Source organism: Zerene cesonia, unplaced genomic scaffold (assembly GCF_012273895.1).
Source record: "Zerene cesonia ecotype Mississippi unplaced genomic scaffold, Zerene_cesonia_1.1 Zces_u001, whole genome shotgun sequence".
Lineage (NCBI taxonomy): Eukaryota > Metazoa > Arthropoda > Insecta > Lepidoptera > Pieridae > Zerene > Zerene cesonia.
In genome coordinates this window covers 1,535,217-1,557,716 of record NW_024045131.1, presented here as the reverse complement: position 1 = coordinate 1,557,716, position 22,500 = coordinate 1,535,217, and the positions used below count along the sequence as shown (strand labels likewise).

Below are 22,500 nucleotides of genomic sequence, written 5' to 3'. Positions count from 1 at the left end.
CAAGAGTCTTCCAGCCAGCTGTCATTTATATGAGAAACATTGAGAGAGTATTTTGTAAAAAGGTTTATAACTATAATCACCTTTTTAAGTATGCGGCATGGCTACATTAATTAATTAATTATTGGACTTATGGAGGTTAATTTGTTTGTTATATTTTGTATTTATTTATTTATTTATTTAACACTTTATTCTATTCTGTGTTGGTGTAAATAATTGTTAACTTACGTAGATAAAAAATAAATAATATTATTTAAGACTTATTTAATGATATTTTATTGGCTGATATAACATTATAACTTGCAACTAGAAGACTACGGCCGTACAGATAAGCGACTTGCTTGGCGCCTAGAGCCTAGCGAGCCACCTAGCTGTTAGCTTTTCTAATCAATAATTTATCTTTTTCTTGTTATTTTATCAACTCTTAGGTTGCTCCAGAGGATAAATATTTGCAAGCGAAAACTTTAAAAGCGCCTCTTACTAAGCTTCTCAAGCAAATGTCGCCAGATGATAAAATTATATTTATAGGTGTGTATTTACTATTTGTAACTTGTGATGTTTTTTACACAATTTTATGAGCTTTGCCTATATGCTTATATGTACTCTTTGGAATCGCGATTTGCGCGCGATGCCATGATGCATATAATGCATATATCATGGCAATTAATATGTTTAATAATTTAGCAAAAAGTATAAGAGAGTTGCCCTTAATTAATAGTTTTAAATTTAAAATAAGAAACTGGTTAATGATAATTGTTATTATAATGTAATAAATTTGATTACGTGGCGGGATTCTAATCCGTGTCTTTTTGCCAAACCGTAACAATTTTCATCTATTATCTCGTGATAAAAAATTTCCAGCTTTGCCCGTGCGGTCTTAATAAAAATTCATGACTTCATCACATGACAACCTTTCATCCCCTATTTTATTCCCTTGGGGGTAGAATTTATCAAAATCCTTCTTCTTACCGGGTGCTTACGTCATAACATCTATCTACATGCCAAATTTCAGCCCGATCCGTCCAGTGGTTTGGGCTGTGCGTTGATAGATCACTATGTCAGTCAGTCACCTTTGAGTTATTGTTATAGATGCACGTTGATAAATTTGAATGCTATAAAACTTAATATTAAATTCGTTTCATTTCAAAATCACAATCTTTACCTTTTAATAATATTTATATGAATTTAATTTTTAGTTTTATAGCATTGAAATGCTTTATGAGAAATCAAAATTTCTCAATATTTGTATGGATTACATTTTTGTTATTTTTAGCAACGTGCTCCAACCCAATGTCTGCTCAAGCGAAACCAATGGTTTCGATATTTAATGAGGTTATCCTGGTTCCTAGAACGGACTATAACAGTTTACGAATGTTCTTCTATGAAAAATTTCAAAGGTATTATTTTTTAAACAAATTATTAATTTTATAAAAGGCTAAGCCCCTCCCCCACCCTTTATATTGCCTGAATTAGACGAAATTTAAATGTTACCAGCTTTCAAATAAACGAAGAAACAGTCATAGAAGACTAACCTGATTGAATGTTTATTCGATTTCAAAAAGGAAGAAGTTATCAATTCGACTGTATGTTCTTGTGTTTGTTACCTCATAACTCTTTACTAAGAGAACCGATGTTCATGAAAATACTTTTTTTATTTGAAAGGTGAAAAGCCATGTGATCTCTTGGCCATGAGTTTAATTCTTCTCGTGTCTAATTTTTTAATCAGTTTTCATTTATGAATCAATACATTTTTTAACAGAATTCGCAGTATGCCAAGAGATTACTGTGTGCAAGCCCTTGCGCAGGTGTTGCAAGGCTACGGCTTCGGTTTGATCACAGAACTGTTTGACAAAGTGATGAATGCGGAAAGGGTTGTTAGGTAAATTTATGGCATTCATATTTAAAAACAATAGTGGTCACGGTCACGTCGCGTCGGAGTCGCTACTGTGGAGGAAGGAAGGTGGAATTCCTTCACCGAATAAGGAAGGATCCTCGACGAGTCTACACGACTGGCCGGCCGGTAAGGCCCCGATTGAATGTTTTTTTTTTGTTTTGTGGTGATTCTGGATGCTAGCCTGAAGGGCTACTGCATCTTAGCACGGGCGCGTGGGTGAACTGAGGGTTCACCCTGGTAGCGACACGCTCAAGGGCGTCCCCCCTTGTCGGACCCGATTGAATGATGTTGGAAAGTTGTATATATACTCTGTAGCTAGAACATTTCGCTAGCGCGATTCAGAAATGTGTCGCTACATTAGAAACATTTTATGAAGTGAATAAAAAAAAACAAAATAAATCTTTATAAATGTAGAATTTCATTGAGAGGCTCTGACTCTCTTGCTAGGTATAACCAGTGTTAAAAGAGCCAGTCCCATCCCTGCTCATTGTATACACTTGTAGGTAAAAATCTTTAAAGATAAAAAAAGAAAGAGATAAGAAAGAAATTTCCTAGATCCTTTTTTATATAAAACTGATGCATCCCGTTTGATCTCATTTAATTTTTGTTTAATTGTGATAATTTATAAGTTTACTTTTTATGTTAAAAATAATTATTTCATCTCAACAGATTGAATGTCACACCGCTGTCAGCTGCTGAGTTTTTAGGACCTTTGATAGAAATGGGTGTCGAAGCTACAAGCGAGGCAGTTAGTTTGTTTTTATTCTAAAGAGAAATTGTAATGTATGTTTGTACGGGAATACCACTGGAACGTCTGTAACATAAAAATAAAACACTGTGTTAAAAAAAATACATGGGTACTAACATAGAAAATAGAGCGAAATTACTCTGTTTGTCTATGTCTTTTTTCTTGCCTAATCCATTGCACCGATTTAGAAGAATTTTTGTATAGTTATAGTTCGACATCTCAGAAAGGGTACGGGAACGAGCCTTCCCTTGACTATGATCATCTCACGTATTTTATTTAAAATTTTCTAGCGTAGTCAGAAACCATTGGCGTCAAATAACTACGTTGATCTAAATACAGACCAAGAAACATAATTTATACAAGTTGGAAAATACTAAATAGCCTCTCTTTCAGGATTACCAAGAATATGTCAATTTCTTCATCACCAACTCACCCTTGGCCACGAAGAGGCAGAAGTACGAGGTAATGAATCAAGTGAGAGCCGCGTTTTATGAGAAAATGGAAAAGAAGAAGGAGAAAGAAAAATCATAAAATTGAAAATTTTAATGAACTAGTTTGAGACCGCGGCTTCACCTGCGTGGTACTCAAGAAGTCAACGCATAACATGTATACTAAGAGTTTGTTACTATATTAGTTTCGATTTCAGAAACTGGGTCTAACTAACAGCTAGTCGAATCATGAATTTTGTGAATTTATTAGTAAAACAATTTAAATATATATAATACTTATTTTAATCAATGGATGTACTTTTAACGATCTTATTATAAAAACAAAAAAGACAAATTAAGTTTTATTAATGTCTGATTAATTGTGAATCGCAATATTCTGATTTATTTATTTATTATTACATTTAACAGATATACAACAATAGATTTTATTTGTATGTTATGTTAGACTGTAGTAAGTGTACATGTTGATATTAACTTTGAATTAAACTCTGAACTGAACTCTTTTATTTTCATTTACATTAAGTAAATAATCTTCTAAACAAGGTCATCGGTAATTACACTAAGAATAATAAATTACTTAAGCAGTATCAAATGTATATAGTGGAAACAGCATCGGCTCCGAGACGGTACCTTGTGGCACCCCCTCGCTATATTACTTAGCTTAAGATATTCACAAAGGATCTACTTTTAAATGCTAAAAAATGTATAGGACATTGTCATAAAATGTATTATCGATCAAAATCAATCATCAATCAATCTTTAAAAATCCTGTTATTTTATATTTACTTCGGTAGTGTTGACAACGTGATCTGTATAGCTTCTATGTTTCGAATTCTAATCTACTATATAAAAATGACTTATTTTTTCCACATTTAATGACGCTATAACTCCAGAACGCAAGAACCGATTTCCACGGTTTTGCATTCGTTGGAAAGGTCTCGGGCTCCGTGAGGTTTATAGGGCAAAGGAAATTGGCGAAACGGAGTTCGCCGATTGTTTGCTAGTATCTTATAACAATTTCAAACCTATGAATCACACAAAGTTAACGTGCACATGTGCCATGCTATTTGTGTATTAGATTATTTTATTTTTATTCTCAAAATTTTGAAATGGGTGTTGGATATGATAAGTAAGATAAGGTCTCAAATAATATAAAACTATGCTATTAGTTCGATTTATTAAAAAAGTACATCAAAACAAGAGATTCCCGCGTGACATCGTCGACACGCAGCCTGCACTTATGGATGTCTGAAAAAAGTAAATTTTCAGCATAACTGCGATATCACAAAAAGAATTTTTCTGTTCAATACGTTTAAAAAGAAAGTCTCGCATATATTTTTATCAGTGAAATAAAGGAAACTTCCATAAATTGATATTACTTGGTATTAATCAAACAATTCCACGTGGATGTCATTAAATATGGTAATAAAACGATCAGGTATGTAAATGGAAGCAAAAATATTAATGTCATAAACTCCATATCTTTTTTCTTTAACGAGGAGAAAATCTTCAAAAGATACTCCAATTTTGGGGGAAGAGTAGAGCATGTGGAATTTCCACCCACTGAAACCTCCTCAGCGGCCAAACTCAAAGCATAATAGCAGGGATCCCGGGATCTCCAATGGCACCAGGATCCCCACAGCAATACGCCATAAACTCATAAACTCCATACCTACATGTTTCATTTGTTAACATAGTATACAGCAAGGCGCGTCCCTCGTCTTTCCCTACGTATATACGTATGCTTAGATCTTTAAATCTACACAACGGATTTCGATCGGGATTTTTAATAGATAGAGGGATTCAAGAGACAGGTTTATATGTAATACCATATATTAAACTACTCCGAAAATTAACGCATGCGAAGCCGCGGGCGAAAGCTAGTTTGCTACTAGACAAATTAGCAATATATTACCATTACATTATAATAATACCAATTAACTATCAAGGTTCTTTTCTTTTATCATATAATTAGTTCTTAATTTTATTCATAGTTTTTTAATATGTATGTGTATTAATTTTTCTTTTCGCCTGTTTTATCCTATCTTTTCGATACAATTTTAACGAATTTCTTAATATTCGAACTTCCACTGGCCATATTTGAATAAGAAAATAATAAATAAATAAACTGATACCACACATTTCATTTGTCAGTTTGTCTGTATAATCATTATAATGAGGAAACTTCGGGATACCCGATTATTTGTTACCCTCCTGCGTTACCTTTTTCTGACCCTTAGAAATTCATTCCTTTCCTTAGAAATTCATTCTTTACGCACCACCATATAATCTTACATTTTCCTTAAAAAAAATCTTACGCTTACCTCAAAAATTTCTATTGCAGGTAATACCAGTAAATCTCTTACCATCATTCGACCTTCGTATCGTTTGATTATTCTGACACTGTTTGCTTTGGTGATATGAAATAATAATATCTACATGATATCATACAGAGAAAAGTGTATTTTTATGAATGTTTTTAACGATTTTAATACTATTGTATCGATTATGCAAATTATTATACTATAACAAAGTATTTTTATCGAATATTCTAGACTACGCACCTTCAAACATGCTTTTATTAGCTACTGGATATTTCTGTATGTTTATGTAACCGACTCCTTTAGATTGGATTTTGATCTACTTTAGACGGGTTAATGAAACTTTGTACTCCGTAACTTAATTACTCTTACTTGTCTGTAACTTAAGTACTCATTGTAAATTGTAACTTTGTACTAAGATTGGTGACAGTACAATAATTTCATGAGATTAGCTTTTTTTTTTTTTTTTTTTTTTTTATATCACAATCGGCAATGGAGCTGGTGGGACGCCTGATGGTAAGCGCTACCACCGCCCATGAACATTTAGAGAGGTATTGGGTCCATCGCAGACCTTAAGCCTTTACAAATGGATTGCCGACTTTAAATTGGGAAGGGATTAAGAAAGGATTGGCGAGAGGAATAGAGGAAAGGACTGGGAAGGGGAAGGAAAAGGATATGGGCCTCCGGCTCCCCCACTCACCGAACGAAACACAGCAGAATGCTATTTCACGCCGGTCTTCTGTGGGGGTGTGGTACTTCCCCGGTGCGAGCTGGCCCAATTCGTGCCGAAGCGTGCTCGACTACCACATATCTTATTATCTTTCTCTGTTTATCTCTCGCAATTGAATAATTGCCTTGCGTAAACTCTGTAGAGCAAGTGAGATAATTTTGCTGTTTTTTTATATCATCTTCGGCAATGGAGCTGGTCGCCTGATGGTAAGCGCTACCACCGCCCATGAACATTTGGAGAGGCGTATGGTCGAATGCAGAACTAACGTCTCTACAATTGGATAGCCGACTTTATTGGAAGCGATTAAGATAGGATCGACGAGTGAGATTCTATTCTACTATCGTTTGTGCAATTTATATAGGACTGAGTCGAAGACGGGTATCAACAAGCACTAGTGACCCCTTCACTTAAGCAGCTAGAAGGAAGACAATAGGGTTTTAGTCTGTAGGATCTCATATAACCCACGGCTCCGGGAGTCGTGGTTATATCAAGTGAACTATGAGAAATTCACCAATTTTCTTAGTTGTCTGATCGTGAAAACTGTCACATTTAATCATGATCAATGATCAATTTAATTTCATTAATTTATTCATCATTATAAGGAAACGATATAAAAAATAAATTATATTTTAAATTAACATGAGTCGTACGAGGCTAAATTTTGTATAACAATATGAAACGCATTGGTTAAACAATCGTTAAATTTATATAAACCGTGGCAGTTAAATGGCTATTGTGTGTGAGCGAATACAGATGCCATTTTGTTTTTCGTAATTTAATTTTTGTTTTGTGAGCATTTACAGGTATGTGGTTGATAGTTTTATGGGGTTTATCTATTTATTTAGGAAATCCAACAGTATTTACACTAATATAATAAAAAATATATAAAAACATAAATTAACGCTCGTGCAAGTGCTAAAACTACCTATAGACTAATACCACATGACATAAATAACGGTTTAGGAACTAAATTGTTTTATTAGAATTAAGTTAAATTGGAATTGATTAATAACGCGTGGAAAATAGCGATTGAGACTAGAGTATATATGGCTAAATTTCTTTAGGGCACTATAAATTCTCACAAATTTATTGATTTATGTATTTATACTTAAGTACAAATTGTATACATATATTACTAAAATAACTTAAATAATAACATACATATTTCCACCCGCGGCTTCGCCAAAAAATTCGAGGATTTAGCCGAATGAAACCCTTTCCCGTCAGAATTGCGGGATAAAACCTATCCTATATCGTCGAGTTGTCATCCTATAGAGTCTAGTCTTAAACTATCTTTGTGCCAATTATCATTGAAATCTTTTTAATGGTTAAAGCATCACGGATAGAGACAGACAGACTGAGAGACAGGAACAGAGATACTTTTGAATTTTAATATTCTTCTAAGATGTTTGTAAATTAGAAAATACATTAAAATCGTATCTCCCTGAATTGTTTTAACTCAAAATAATGCCATAATCATAGAATTTTATTTGCTTTTGAAGATAATTAATTAATTACAACTTATATGGAAAAAAATTCAGCTATAGCATTCGTGACTCAAAATTTTAAAAGACAAGTTAAATCTTTATGTCCCTTCTAAGGTCTCTTACTATCTCCACATTTCTTGCAAATCGACTGTGTATTTGTGATTCAGTGGTAGGCGTGAAGAAGAGATAGACAGACAGACAAAATTACAATATTAGCATGGATGCATATAGACTAACTACAACATAAATTGTCTAAAAATATTTCAGAAATGGCGACAAGTCAAGGCATCATCAACAGAGCGTTCTGTTCAAACGAAGATATTGATGACGAAACGACGAAACATAATGGAGGTGATGATAAAAAAAGAGAAGCAATTAATTCTAACAATTCTGCTAAAACAGAAGATTGCGCATTTAATAAAGAATTACGCAACTCGATATGCGTGATAAGAAAATCTTCGGTTATTGCAAAGTTTCAAGGGCCATTGTATAAAAGTTTTAATGACAAGAGGAAAAGATGGCGACAATCTATGAAGACTGAGTTACGATTCTCTGGGATAGATGTCATGTAAGCATTTTTGTTATATATTCATTTAACTTATGTATCAGTTGTAATGACGAATTATGTTAGAGTATGCGTAGACACCAGAACCCTCATAGGTGGTCTGTGTCCCAGCAGTGGGAACATATATAGGCTGATGATGATGATGATGATGCGTAGAAAAATGTATTTAACAGTTTCTATCAGGGATTTCATAAAGAAAATCGATCAGTGAAACAGATGTATATCATCTGTCCCATACCCCACTAGGGGACACGGGACTTCACTTTTTTATCAGGGATTTCATCAGGACTAAAAACTGGCTCTCTACAGAGAGAGTAATAATAGTAAAGACACAGGTCTTTACTAGGTAAATATTCGATTTAATTTCTTCTATCTATAATGTATTTTATATTCGACATACTGTTAGAGTTTAATTTAAAATGCCGCTTCGCGTTTTTACGAGAAATCTATTTTATATGGAAAGAAAATAAAAACAATTGTTTCTTAATCTAGTACTAAATAAGCGTATCCTTATGTTATTTCTTCCTCTCTTCTCTCTATTTGTGGGGTTCTGTACTCCACGGAACACTATTACCAAGTCTTCGCTGTCCGTATGTCTGTTTCTCCATCTGTCCGTCCGCCTATCACCAGGCTGTATCACATGAACCGTTATAGTTCGACAGTTGACGTTTTCACAGATGATGATGTTTCCATGTCACTATAACATACGCATGATTTGGGTTACTATTCTTTGCAGCTCTTCTTAGCTACTCTAGTTTTATGTACGGAACCCTAAGTGTGAGACACCAAATTGCACTCGACTGATGTTTTTATTCCACAGATAATATAATACTGCTTGAATAACACCGACCGTGAATAATGTTATATCTGTACGCTTTTCTGTCATTTAGATAATCTTTTTTGATAAATAGAGTAAATATTAAACAGACAAAATGTTACGGAGAGCTCGAGTCAACCTCTAAAGATAATAAGGTGCAAATATATAATTCAACTAGCTGCGCCCCGCGGTTTCACCCGCGTAAGTCCGTATCCCGTAGGAATATCGGGATAAAAAATAGATGTTGGCCGATTCTCAGACCTACCCAATATGCTTACCAAATTTCAGAGGAATCGGTCAAGCCGTTTCGGAGGAGTATGGCAACGAAAACTGTGACACGAGAATTTTATATATATAGATATTAGATATATGTATAAATTTATTGTGGGATTCGAATTGGGCCAGCTTGCTCCGGGGAACCACACCCCCACGGAATACTGGCGTGAAATAGTGGCATGATTCTGTGTTCCATCCACTTATTTTTATCGACTGTCAATCAATCAATCAATCAAAAACTCTTTATTGTGCACCTTTACAAAAAGAGTACAAACAGGAAATAAATAAAATCAGCAGTATGAAGAGCACAACAGGCGGTCTTATCGCTTAAGCAGCGATCTCTTCCAGACAACCTGATGGACAAGGAAAACGCATTGTATACTAATGTAAAACAGGGAACGACTGTCGTAAATTTCCATTCCAATCCGTCAATTAATTTTGTGGTATAAAGAGTGCTTTACTGTCAGGGCTACCGCGAATTTATTTTTTAGCAGTACTAATTACAGTGTGGGAAAAAGACAGAACTATATAGGTTATCTACCTATCCCCTGGATTGTGTAGTGCTTTGAGATGACACGGTAATAGGTATTACAGAGTAGCAGACATACAAAAACAGGGATAGAATTACTGCGCCTACACATTTAAATTAGCAATCAAGTTAGTACGTTGAAAGAAAGAAAGAAATATATTTATTCTCATTATATTATATTGTAATAGTACATACATATTATTATGAATGCGAAAGTTTGTAAGGATGTGTGTGTGTTTGTTGCTCTTTCACGCAAAAACTACTGAACCGATTGCAATGAAATTTGGTACGTAGACAGCTGGACAACTGGAATAACATATAGGCAACTTTTTATCCGGATATTCCTACGGGATACCGACTTACGCGGGTGAAACCGCGGGGCGCAGCTAGTAGTACATATATTGAAACTATACAAACCTATAATGACGTGGGCCCGTTTCCCTTTCCGCACCCTTCTCAGTCCATTTCTTCTATCTAGAAGCGAGCAGCTCATTCTTAAGAAAAAATTATCGTTCTAACAACGAACTAGACCAATTTTAAATAGAACCACATGAGAAGCACCAGCTTTAAATATAACTTTTTATATAATCATAAAATCTAATAATTCTGTAACTCAAAGTTTCATTCAAAATTCATCTAATTCGTAGTTCTGGCGTAATCACTACATAGTATAAAACAAAGTAGCTTACTCTGTCCCTATGTATGCGTAAATCTTTAAAACTGCGCAACGGATTTTGGAGGGGTTTTCTAATAGATAGAGTAATCCAAGAGGAAGGTTAATATGTATAATAACATCTATTAAACTTATACAAATTTAATGCGTTCAAAGCCGCGGGCGAAAGTGGGTTTATTAATAAACATTTAAATATTTGAACTTTCGCATTTAAATTATAACTTTACAAAACCTGAAATTATTTATTTATTTATTTACACTTTATTGTACAATACACATACAGTGAACAAAACCAATAAACAATATCTATTGTACAATTTGGCGGCCTTATCGCTTTGAAGCGATTTCTTCCAGGCAACCTTTGGGTACAGGAAATATAAATTTTGGAAAGGTAGAAAGTGTATAAATATATAGATAAGAAATTAATGTATATAGGAGCAAGGATAGTATAAATATGCAATTACTATGTTCTGTTAAATTCAAGTTGATATAAAAGTTTGATTTAAAATTTATAGTTACGAAGTGCAGTTTTTTTAATATTTACATCACCATCATCATCATCATCATCATCCCACTGCTGGGACACAGGCCTCCTATGAGGGTTCAGGCCATAATCCACCACGCTGGCCAAGTGCGGGTTGGCAGATGTCACATGTCGTCGAACTTTTGATTCTCGGACATGCCGGTTTCCTCACGATGTTTTCCTTCACCGTTTTAAGCATATTTATTTAATAATTATACAGAAATAACTAAAAGCATTAAATTATATTTTAAAAACCCCCGACCACATTTTGTGCTGTCGGTTATCTTGCATGAGAAATTTGACGTAGTCTATAGTAATTTTAATTTTTAGTTTTATAGCATTGAAATGCTTTATAAATGAGAAATTTAGAAAGAATAGAAATAAGTTGATTACGAGGCAGGATTCGAACCTGCGTTTCTTGCCTAACCGTAGCAACTCCTAGCCTCTCGGCCACCCGTGATCCTGCCACAGTAATCGAATTTCTTCTACTCTTTCGGTTTCATGTGCCTAAGGGGCACCCCACGCCATCTATTGAGATGATTAAGAACCATCACAACCAATACGAAACATTATTTCAATGATTACAATATTGTATCGATGGAACGCGTAGTCTATAGTATTTTACAAGTCAAGCCCTTTTATTTGATACCCATATTGAAAGTTGTAAAAGGATATTTAATCTGCCGCCATTTTTGACATACTTTCATCAACCACAACTAAGAACAACCGCTCAGAAACTACCTTTCAAATGAAAGAAACTACATCGAAATCGGTTCATCCATTTCAGTGCAACGATACGACATATAGGCATCGACATTTTATAACACCAATTATTAATGTACGGAATTACGTTATATTAAACGACACTTTCTTAACCATTCATCCATTAGCTAATATAAATTTATTTGTTCTATATATGACATGAACAAACACAAACAAACATTAAAATAATGTTATGTTATCGTTTGTTATTTTAAATAATCAGTTAAACACTGAAATTGTAAATTTCATTTTAATTTGTTTGTTTTATTTTTATTTTACGTTGTTCGTACGTTTCGAAGTTGTTATTGCGAATAGGAAACAGCAGGCGAATAGTAAGTAGTTTGGAAGAGATTGCTACCTACCGATAAGTCCGCCATTTGTCTTTTTGTTAATTATCTTGCGTGCGTTAATTATCTATTTTCCCTTTATTATTTATGTTTTATCGTTTTTCTGTAAATTTTTCTGTGCATTAATTATCTATCTATCTATCTTTCTGAATAACATTTCCATTTGTTTTTTATTAAGTGTAATACGTATATACTACATCCATTTTACCGATTTGATACGCAATTAATTCATATGTATTATCTAACTAGCTGCGCCCCGCGGTTTCACCCGCGTAAGTCTGTATCCTGTAGGAATATCGAGGTAAAAAGTTGCCTATATGTTATTCCAGTTGTCCAGCTGTCTACGTACTAAATTTCATTGCAATCGGTTCAGTAGTTTTTGCGTGAAAGAGCAACAAACACACACACATGCTTACAAACTTTCGCATTTTGATATTAGTAGGTTAGTATTATTTATCCCGAATATTCGAATACTTCACAGCGAGTGTGGTTACGGGGAGGCTGCGTCATACATTACAGTCCAAAGTCAGGGTAAATAACTACATCCCTACTAATATTATAAATGCGAAAGTAACTCTGTCTGTCTGTCGAAACAAGGGTTGAAAGAGGGGATGAAAGTTTGTATGAAAGTTCGTTATTGTCAAACCGATTTTGATGAAACTTGGTATGAAGGTGGAGCTAAACGTGGGAAAGAACAAACCATACTTTTTAATGCGAAGAAAATACTCCTCACCATGTCGCGCGATATAAGCGAATTCTATGCGGGAGAAGCCGCGGGCGAAAAGCTAGTACAAATATAAAACAAAGTCGCTTTCTCTGTCCCTCTGTCCGTGTGTATGCTTAAATCTTTAAAACTACGCAACGCATTTTGATAGGTTTAATAGATAGATTGCTTAAAGATGAAGGTTTATATGTATAATAACATCTATTAAACTACTCCGAATTTTACGCGTGCGAAGCCGCGCGCAAATGCTAGTAATATCTACACTAATATTATTAAGAGGAAACTTAAGTATATCTGTATGTCTGTAACGATTTCATATAAAAACTACTGAACCGATTTCAAAAATTCTTTTACCATTAGAAAGCTGCAACATCACTGAGTGCCATAGACTACATGTACCACGGGCGAAGCCGGGGCGAACAGCTTGTAACGAATTAATCGACTTTAAAACCGTTAAAGTCATTAATTTATAAAATTAAAAAAACCTAAAGACATAATTACTTGTTTAATGTTATTGATTTAAAAAAAAACAAATAAATTAGATAAACATGCTGCGATAAGAATTTAATTTTTAATAGATCTAATTATGTTATTAATGTGTTTCTTAATTATAGGTTAATCTTTAAAAAGCATCAATTAAGTTTGTTGTTTATGGATGACTCATTAATTGGCCAAGCGTGAATATACTAGCTGCGCCACGCAGTTTCACCCGCGTAAGTCTGTATCCCGTAGAAATATCGGGATAAAAAGTTGCCTATATGTCATTCCAGTTGTCCAGCCGTCAACGTACCAAATTTCATTGCAATCGGTTCAGCATTCTTTGCGTGAAAGAGCAACAAACAGACACACATCCTTACAAACTTTCGCATTTATAGTATTTGTAGGATTAACATCTATTTAACTACTCCGAATTTGCGTGCGAAGCCGCGAGCTATAGCTGATATAGTTTAAACATTAAAACAATATGCTTTAATGATAGAATCAATATAAAATAAATAAAAAAACTAAACAGTATAATTTAATGACATAATCTTATATCTTTAAACGAGCAATTCTTGTATATATATAATTGGAATCTCGGAATCGGCTCCAACGATTTTCATGAAATTTAGTATATAGGGAGTTCCGGGGGCGATAAATCGATCTAGCTAGGATTTTTTTTTAGAAAATGTCATATTCGTGTTTTATTCGTGTTTTTTTTTCCTGACATCTATTGGTGAATAATACTATTTTGCTTCGTAGATAGCTGGACAACTGAAATAACACATAGGCACTTTTTATACCGATATACCTACGGGATACGGACTTACGCGGTTTCAACCGCGGGTCACAGCTAGTATAGATTCATAAAAGATTCACTCTTATATAGAGTTTACGTTAGCAAATCCTAATAAGCAAAATAAGATAAACTCATGAAATTATTGTATTGTTAACGACAATTGATAAGTGTATGTGTATAAAGTTTGAATTAAATCCGTCGGTTTAAAGTGGGTCAAAATCGAGTCTAAAGGAGTCGGTTACATACATACAGCTTAAGCTAAAACAAGGGTGTTAAAATAATATAGGAACTATGCTTAAATATAAGATAAACAACATTTCCTTATATTTGACTAGCTTTCCGCCCGCGGAATCGCCCGCCTGGAATTCGGTTATATCGCTTTCATGTCCCTATTTCGACTCCTTCTAGTTCCAAGTTCAGTTCTACCTTTATACCAAATTACATCAAAACTGGTTCAGTGGTTTAGGCGTGAAAGCGTAACAGACAGACAGAGTTATTTCGCATTTATAATATTAGTAGGGATTTAAGTGAGTATGCTACATTTAGAAATTAAATACTTTGAACGGATATTAAACGCGATCTATTCATAACACGTCGTGTTTTCGTACGACTTAATAGTCGTAATAATAGTAATCCGATTAAATAATGTAATGAATAAATCGCATTTAAAATCCCTAAAAAAGTATTTTATTTCTAAATATCTTCATGATTGGCGAACACACTGCGACACGAGAGTTTTATGAGCATAGTTTTTACTATCCATCCATCACGAGGTCTGTGTATACTGTCAGACAGATAAACAGACCTATTTGTACATGTCATACGCTTTATCCAAATATTATCTTAATACGCGAATCTGTGTAATCACGACCTGAATAACTGACAATTATTAGACTAATTTTTTGGAGCAGTTTGGGTTTTAAAAATGGAATTGTATAATGATTTTTTTTTGTGGTTTGAAAGAAGGTTTTATATTATACTAACTGTAACGCTGCGAACTCTGTCTTAGATTATTCTATCTCTGTGTCAAATGTTTTTTTTTTTTTATAATTTTTTACGCCATAGCGGGCAATAGAGCTGGCAGTTCGCCTCAGGAGTAGGGCCTTTCAAAATTCTTTCACCGTTTGAGGAGTAAAGGGATAAGGAAAGGATCGACGATCGTTATAAAGGTACGGACTGGGAAGTGTGGGGAAGGGGATACGGGATATGGCTCCCAATTCACCGTACCAAATACCTACAGTAAATTCTACTACTACTATTTTTTAATGTCACAGTCGGCAATGGAGCTGGTTGGATACGCTACCACCGCCTATGAATATTTAGAGAGGCATAAGGTCCATTGCAGACCTTACTCTACAAATCGATTGCCGACTTTAAATTGGGAAGCGATTAAGAAAGGATTGGCGAGAGGAATAAAGGAAAGGACTGAACACAGCAGAATGCTATTTCACGCCGGTCTTCTGTGGGGGTGAGGTACATCCCCGGTGCGAGCTGGCCCAATTCGTGCCGAAGCGTTCGACTTCCGCGGGCTAAACTTAGCTAAATATACAAGTAGCAAATGAATACTATATATGCAACTTTTCAACTTAAACTTATTTTATCTTTTTTTTATTCTATAGAACTAGGCATATTTTTTTACTTTTTGTCTCCAACAGGAATCGAATTCCCAACCGATTTATAGCACTAAATTAAATACTGCCGCAATGTACATTAGCGTAATATAATCTATATAATAAAGTCCCTATAGTATAATTACTCTTTATTATTTAATTAATTAAAAAGTGTATATGGTTATAATATTGTATTTTAAGGAAGGCGTGGTAATGAAAAATTGAACGTAATATCTTATGGTCCATTGCATAGTTCTTTGGCATTAAAACTTTGATGAACCAGGTTCAACTTCAAAAAAATCAGTCCTTACTAAATGCGAACGTGAAAAAAGACAAATAATGTCTTTCTTTCACATCAAAACGAATTTGAAAATAGAACAACAATTTTATAAAAAAAAAAACGTAAAAGATTATTATTAATTAATTTAATTAATCTCTATTAAAAATTCAAAATAAAAAACCAAAAAAAAAATCACATTGTACATAATTGTTTTTTTCTAAAAACAATTCATTTTTATGTCATTGCCTATCAAACAGGCAACTATTGATAAAATAAGTACCTACATATACATTTAATGAATATACATATTAGTATAATGTCTTACATATAAATTTACATTGGTAGTTTTCCGTAATAAATTGGAACTGTCCGACATATTTTTCTAGAAGGTTCACTGCTCTCTTACGTGCATAAATAGTGAGCTTTGATTTCTTGGTGCATTCCCGTTAGTAATACTGTTGTTTTGTGCATAATAAAACGATGCAAGAATACATAAATTAATGTGCAACACAATTATCTCCCGTGCCTAATTCTGTACTAATTCTAACTCGTATTCTATTGATAACAGGAGTATGATAAAAATGCGTCGTGTTTATATTTGTCAGCTGGCTAGTCGCATAAAGCGCGCGAACTGCGTCGAACGTGCGCGTACTTTGAATTTAGAAAAAAAAAACGAAATAAAAAACTGTCAAATCGCGCGGTAATTTTGACAGCAATATAGTGTGCAGTGAATTCGTAGTTTTTTTTCTGTTAACGATTTGTGTATAAACAAAAAGTTTGTATATGTGTTTTAAATGCGAAAATAATTATAGAGAATTGTGGACACTTGCCAAGCTTATCTCAATGATTACTAGATAGTTCTTATAATAAATTATTTATACTCAAATGGCATAATAATTTTCATAATGTTTCGTGATGCTATTATTCTGCTGTTCTGTTTGCTTATGTTAATTTTTTAGCCGTTGGTCTATAGTCTTAATAAGCGTTGCTAACGATACATTAATCGATTTTTTTTACAATTTTATATTTTAACTCTAATTATATTTAAAATTTATAAATGCCTATGTTATAAACATAATTCATTTATAATTCTAGAATGAATACAAAAGTTTAAACGTACTTTCATACATTCAAAGTTAAATTATACGAAAGAGTCCTAATGGTAAGCATATTATATTATATAAGTATGTATAGGACACTGTGTTTTAGCTTTGTTGTTGTTTTTATGAGGGAACACCGGTCGTGCCTTAATTTTAAAACAGGTTTGCATCATTTTGTTAAAGTAGTTAGTACCTAATAAATATTCTGGCTAATGGTAGATAGTTACCAAGTTACTGTGACTATTTTTTTATATTTAACTACTGGTCTGCCCCGGCTTCGGCTGTGGTACATTTATAGCCCATTAGTTATTCACAAGGTTTTTACCGTATAGTTCGAATTCCTGTGAATTTTTCGGGACATCAATTATCATATGCTCTTTCACGGCTCTCAAACCATATCTGTGTCATACAAATCGGTTCATCGTTTTAGGCGTGATGAGGGTCTCCTCATCTATCTCAGATAGAGTTAATTATACATTATACATTAGTAGGGAAACAATAATATTTATGGCACTAATGATTAATATATAATTTAATTTATAATTTATGACATCACGAGAAATATATCCAACTTTGAAAGAATTTAGATAATATTGACGATTCATAGAAAATGATTATTTTTAAAATAGTACTAAAATATTTAATACATACATGTTATATTAAATCGTCAATAAAAATGTATAAATCAGAATTTTTAATATTATCTTATCACTTATCAAACATATCTCTATTGCGAAAGTTTTACCACAATAAACTACCTAATCTTACCGTTGATAATAATATAAAATTTTGTTTGTCTGAACGCGCTGTTCTCGGGAACTACTGGGCATTCGCGAGCCCCTGTGGTTCCGTTTGGTTAACACTAGGGGGACGCGACGTCATTAAGCAGTGCTTAATCCAGTATGGAAAAGAGACGGCTAGAGATGTCGCCTTGTATTAAAGGAGACATCGACTTATACTAGTAAATATACTATATGGAATAATATCCCGATAGCGCTTCTAATCAAAGTCTAGTTCAATAAATAAATGCTTAAGTTTGAATTATTTACGATTTACTCAGAGGATGATAATGTAACTTCATTGTGTGTGTAATATATAAAAAGTTATCATTATCTTTGTTTTTCTAAAACAGTGTTTTATATTCTTTTCAGACTCAAATAATACTTCTTTATTTTCTAGTTGGCAACCCTAACTGTACATCACTTTAAGTTAAATACCAGCTACGCCCCGCGGTTTCACTGTAAGTCTGTATCCCGTAGGAATATCGGGATATAAAGTTGCCTATATGTTATTTACGTAGACTAACGTATCAGATTTCATTGCAAGCATCGGTTCAGTAGCTTTTGCGTGAAAGAGTAAGAAACATACATATACCCATTCATCCTCACAAACTTTCGCATTTATAATACTAGCTGCGCCTCGCGGTTTCACCCGCGTAAGTCCGTATCCAGTAGGAATGTCGGAATAAAAAGTTGCCTATATGTTTATTCCAGTTGTCCAACTGTCTACATACCAAATTTCATTGCAATCGGATAAGTAGTTTTTGCGTGAAAGAGCAACAAACGCACACACATCCTTACAAACTTTTGCATTTATAATATTAGTAGGATTAGTAGGATAGGATAGGATAGTTCGCTGTGTCGAAATAATACAGTATTAGTAAATGAGGTAAAAATTTATATAAAAACTAAACAACGTATGAATGATTGTTTTAATAAATATTCATGTGTGCAATACACATGAATATTTATTTTATAACAATTTAAATTATGGATGTCTGCATACAAACAAATAATTTGTTAGAAAATAATTTACATGAAATCATATGGTAAAATAGCTGTTGCCCGCAGCTTCACCCGCGAGGTCTTAATAAATTTTCATGGTACAAACTTTATTCCCCTATTTTATCCCCTAGGGGGTAGAATTCAAATCCTTGCTTAGCGGATGCCTACGTCATAACATCTATCTTCATGTCAAATTTCAGCCCGATCCGTCCAGTGATTTGGGCTGTGCGTTGATAGATCATTATGTCAGTCAGTTTTTGAGTTATATTATATTTAGATGAATACAATACCGGCCTGCTTCTGAGGGTTTCTGAGGGTTGAACAGTGAAAGCTCCATCCAGCTCCCCCACGAAGGTATGGAGCTTGTGAGCGCCAAACACCTCACAGAGGGACCCAATAAACCCAAGCGCCATGCCCTGTGCTACCCAACCGCCGATATTTTAAACTCATTGTAAAAATTTCTGTATAAATGACCAGGACCGATCTTAGAGACCGATTACGACCATTATATGACCAATTCGGAGCACTGTTTCAAACCTAAAATTTCTCAATTTGGGTCCATCTATCTGATGGTCTTATGTATAATATATACCTTCCCCTTGATCACTATATCTATTGAAAAAACCCCATTTAATCCGTTGCGTCGTTTTAAAGATCTAAGCATACATACATATATATTTACTTAATACTGTCACAGAGACTATGTATATGTGTTTCATGCTTCATACAACCCAAACCTCATACATCCTACTAATATTATAAATGCGAAAGTTTATAAGGATGTGTGTGTGTGTTTGTTACTCTTTCACTCAAAAACAACTTAACCGTTTGCATTGAAATTTGGTACGTAGACAGCTGGACAACTGGAATAACATATAAGCAACTTTTTGTCCCGATATTCCTACGGGATACGGACTTACGCGGGTGAAACCGCGGGACACAGCTAGTACATCATATACCTTCTACTTCCTCTATAATAACATGCGAAGCCGCACGCTATGACAGGTATCTGCTAGCGATAAAATAATATTCAATTAAATTAAAGAGATAGGAATCTTACCTGTACGATAAAAATTTGATAATTTTTAATCTGTTCACAATTCATACATACGAAACTTCACTTCTACCTTTTCGGTTTTGGAAGTCGTTTAAAAAATACTACCATACAAATTGAGAATACTTTTTAATTCGGTTATAAATATCCATTAATATACCATTAAAATATATCTTTTCTTGTGACGCATACGGTAAAGAAACGTCTGCAACACGTGGATTTGCTGGCTTGGCTGTGTTATGTAACAATAATTAATAACAGTATAAGAATATTCAATTATTCAAAATTATTATGTGTAAATTATACTTCTGAGATGCAATTTATAAACAAATAAATGTAATTGATGATAAATAAATTACTTTTATCATGACAATTGAGACTTACTAAGATCTTATTAAAATTAATAAATAAATATAGTTGAAAATAATTAAAAATACGCTCAATTGAATTATTAATTCTTGTAATGGCTAAACTCAAAAACTGCTGGACTGATTTTAAGAATACTTTCACCATTAGAAAGCAACTTCGCTGAGTGACAGGCTATATATGTACCACGGGCGAAGCCGGGGCGAACAGCTAGTACAGAAGAAGAGTAGACGTAAGGAGATATTTTATTCTCGCAATCCTAATTAGGATAATTTTTATAAAAATATAAGATTTTATTTTTATTGTTGTATTGTGTTGTTATAATTGTACTGTTTTTTGTTTGTGGAGCCGACTAAATGTTTTTTCTTTATTAAAAAAAAAAAATTGAGAAAGTTGCGCGGGAAATCGGAAAAAAAGAAAATATAACGACTTAATCCGCCGGAAAGTATGAAAACTTATTCTAACTCGTCCGTGACACTGTTTCTCACAATTATGCAACTATTGTAACTATATAATAGTTAAAATTAGTTTCACATTTAACGCTTAGTCTACAATTTAATCACTATGTACTAAGTCACGACTCCAACAAGACAAGATGCCTCGTTTAAATGTGTCATCATCAGCCCATATACGTTCCCACTGCTGGGACACAGGCCTCCTAGGTGTGTTCAGACCTTAATCCACCACGCTGGGTTGGCAGATGTCACATGTTGTCGAACTTTTTGATTCTTGTGCATGCCGGTTTCCTCACGATGTTTTCCTTCACCATTTTAAGCAGTGGTGATGTTATCCACATGTGCAGATAAATTGATAAATCAATTTATTTCCTGTACGCTCGCCTGCTCTCGAAACCCAACTTATCGATTTTGAAGTCCGAGGTTCTCACCACTGAGCCACCACTGCTTTTGTTTAAATGTCTAGATTATCTTTATCTTCTGATACATTTACTGACAGAAAGGAGATAGTTTGTATAGATATATAAGTCGATATAAGATTGTGTAATCGTTAGGTTATAATCTACTGGAATATAGATAGATAGGTATTGATAAATAGAGATTAACTATCAAACATTTGTGGCCTTTAACATTATTTTTCACAATGATCTTCTGTATGGACTTACTGGCCCAATTCGTGCTCGATTTTTATAGTCGAATAAGCATTTGACCGCGGCATCATAAGCGTTAAATTCGGAGTAGATTAATACATGTTATTATACATATAAACCTTCCTCTTGAATCAATTTATCTATTAAAAAAAAACCATCAAAATTCGTTGCGTAGTTTATAGATTTAAGCATACATAGGGACATGGGGACAGAGAAAGCGACTTTATTTTATACCATGTAGTGAAGTGTTTTTTACAAAAAACTTTTTCTTGATAATATTTTAGGAAAGCCTTTTTTTAGAAGAAATACATACAAAATAAAACGTTCGAATAAGAGATATACTAAAAACTTACATACCTTTTCTATCTATATATATAAAAATCAGAGGTGACTGACTGACTGAATGACTGACTGTTATAAAGATCTATAAACGCACAGCCCAAATCACTGGAAGGATCAGGCTGAAATTTGGCATGCAGATAGATGTTATAACGTAGGCATCCGCTAAGAAAGGATTTTGATAAATTCAACCCCCAAGAGGATAAAATAGGGGATGAAAGTTTGTACCATGATAATTCATTAGGACCGCACCGGAGAACAGCTGGTGTTAAATAGCGTTAATCGTAGTGTTTTAAATGATGGCTAAATTACCGTCAAGTCTAGTCCTTCGGGCATATTCGTGGTGTTATATTATACCTCCCCTAGGTATGTTATCACACTATCACACTAATATTATGTCATAGTTTGTTTGTTTGGATGTTTGTCTGTCAATCACGCTGAAACAAATGAACGGATTTTAATGAAATTCACTATACACACAGGGTATGGGCTGACTTGGGTGATAGGATACTTTTAAGTCCCTTAAACGCTCCCTTGGGATAAAACAGGAATCTTGATATCCGGACGGAGCCAGATTAGTGTATAGTATAATATATATATAATAAACATTTTTAAAAAGTTGAATATAGATCTTTTATGCACAACAGAATCTCAATTAAAAAAATACTAGCTGTGACCCGCGGTTGAAACCGCGTAAGCGTGCTGCGTAAGTCCGTATCCCGTAGGAATATCGGTATAAAA

General features: G+C 33.9%; 2 protein-coding genes across 2 annotated transcripts in view; both read left to right on the top strand.

Annotated features, from left to right (window-relative positions):
- The window catches only part of LOC119838071, a 22,251-nt gene extending 19,081 nt beyond the window's left edge, over positions 1–3,170 (top strand). The window contains exons 15-17 of the mRNA XM_038363880.1: positions 1,757–1,876; positions 2,561–2,639; positions 3,033–3,170. Of these exons, the coding sequence (XP_038219808.1) occupies positions 1,757–1,876; positions 2,561–2,639; positions 3,033–3,170 (337 nt within the window). The remainder of the gene's footprint in view (positions 1–1,756; positions 1,877–2,560; positions 2,640–3,032) is intronic.
- Positions 3,171–16,693: 13,523 nt separating this feature from the next.
- Positions 16,694–22,500, top strand: part of LOC119838220 (P protein-like) — a 37,087-nt gene continuing 31,280 nt past the window's right edge. The window contains exon 1 of the mRNA XM_038364071.1: positions 16,694–16,711. The gene's annotated coding sequence lies outside the window, so the exon portion shown is untranslated. The remainder of the gene's footprint in view (positions 16,712–22,500) is intronic.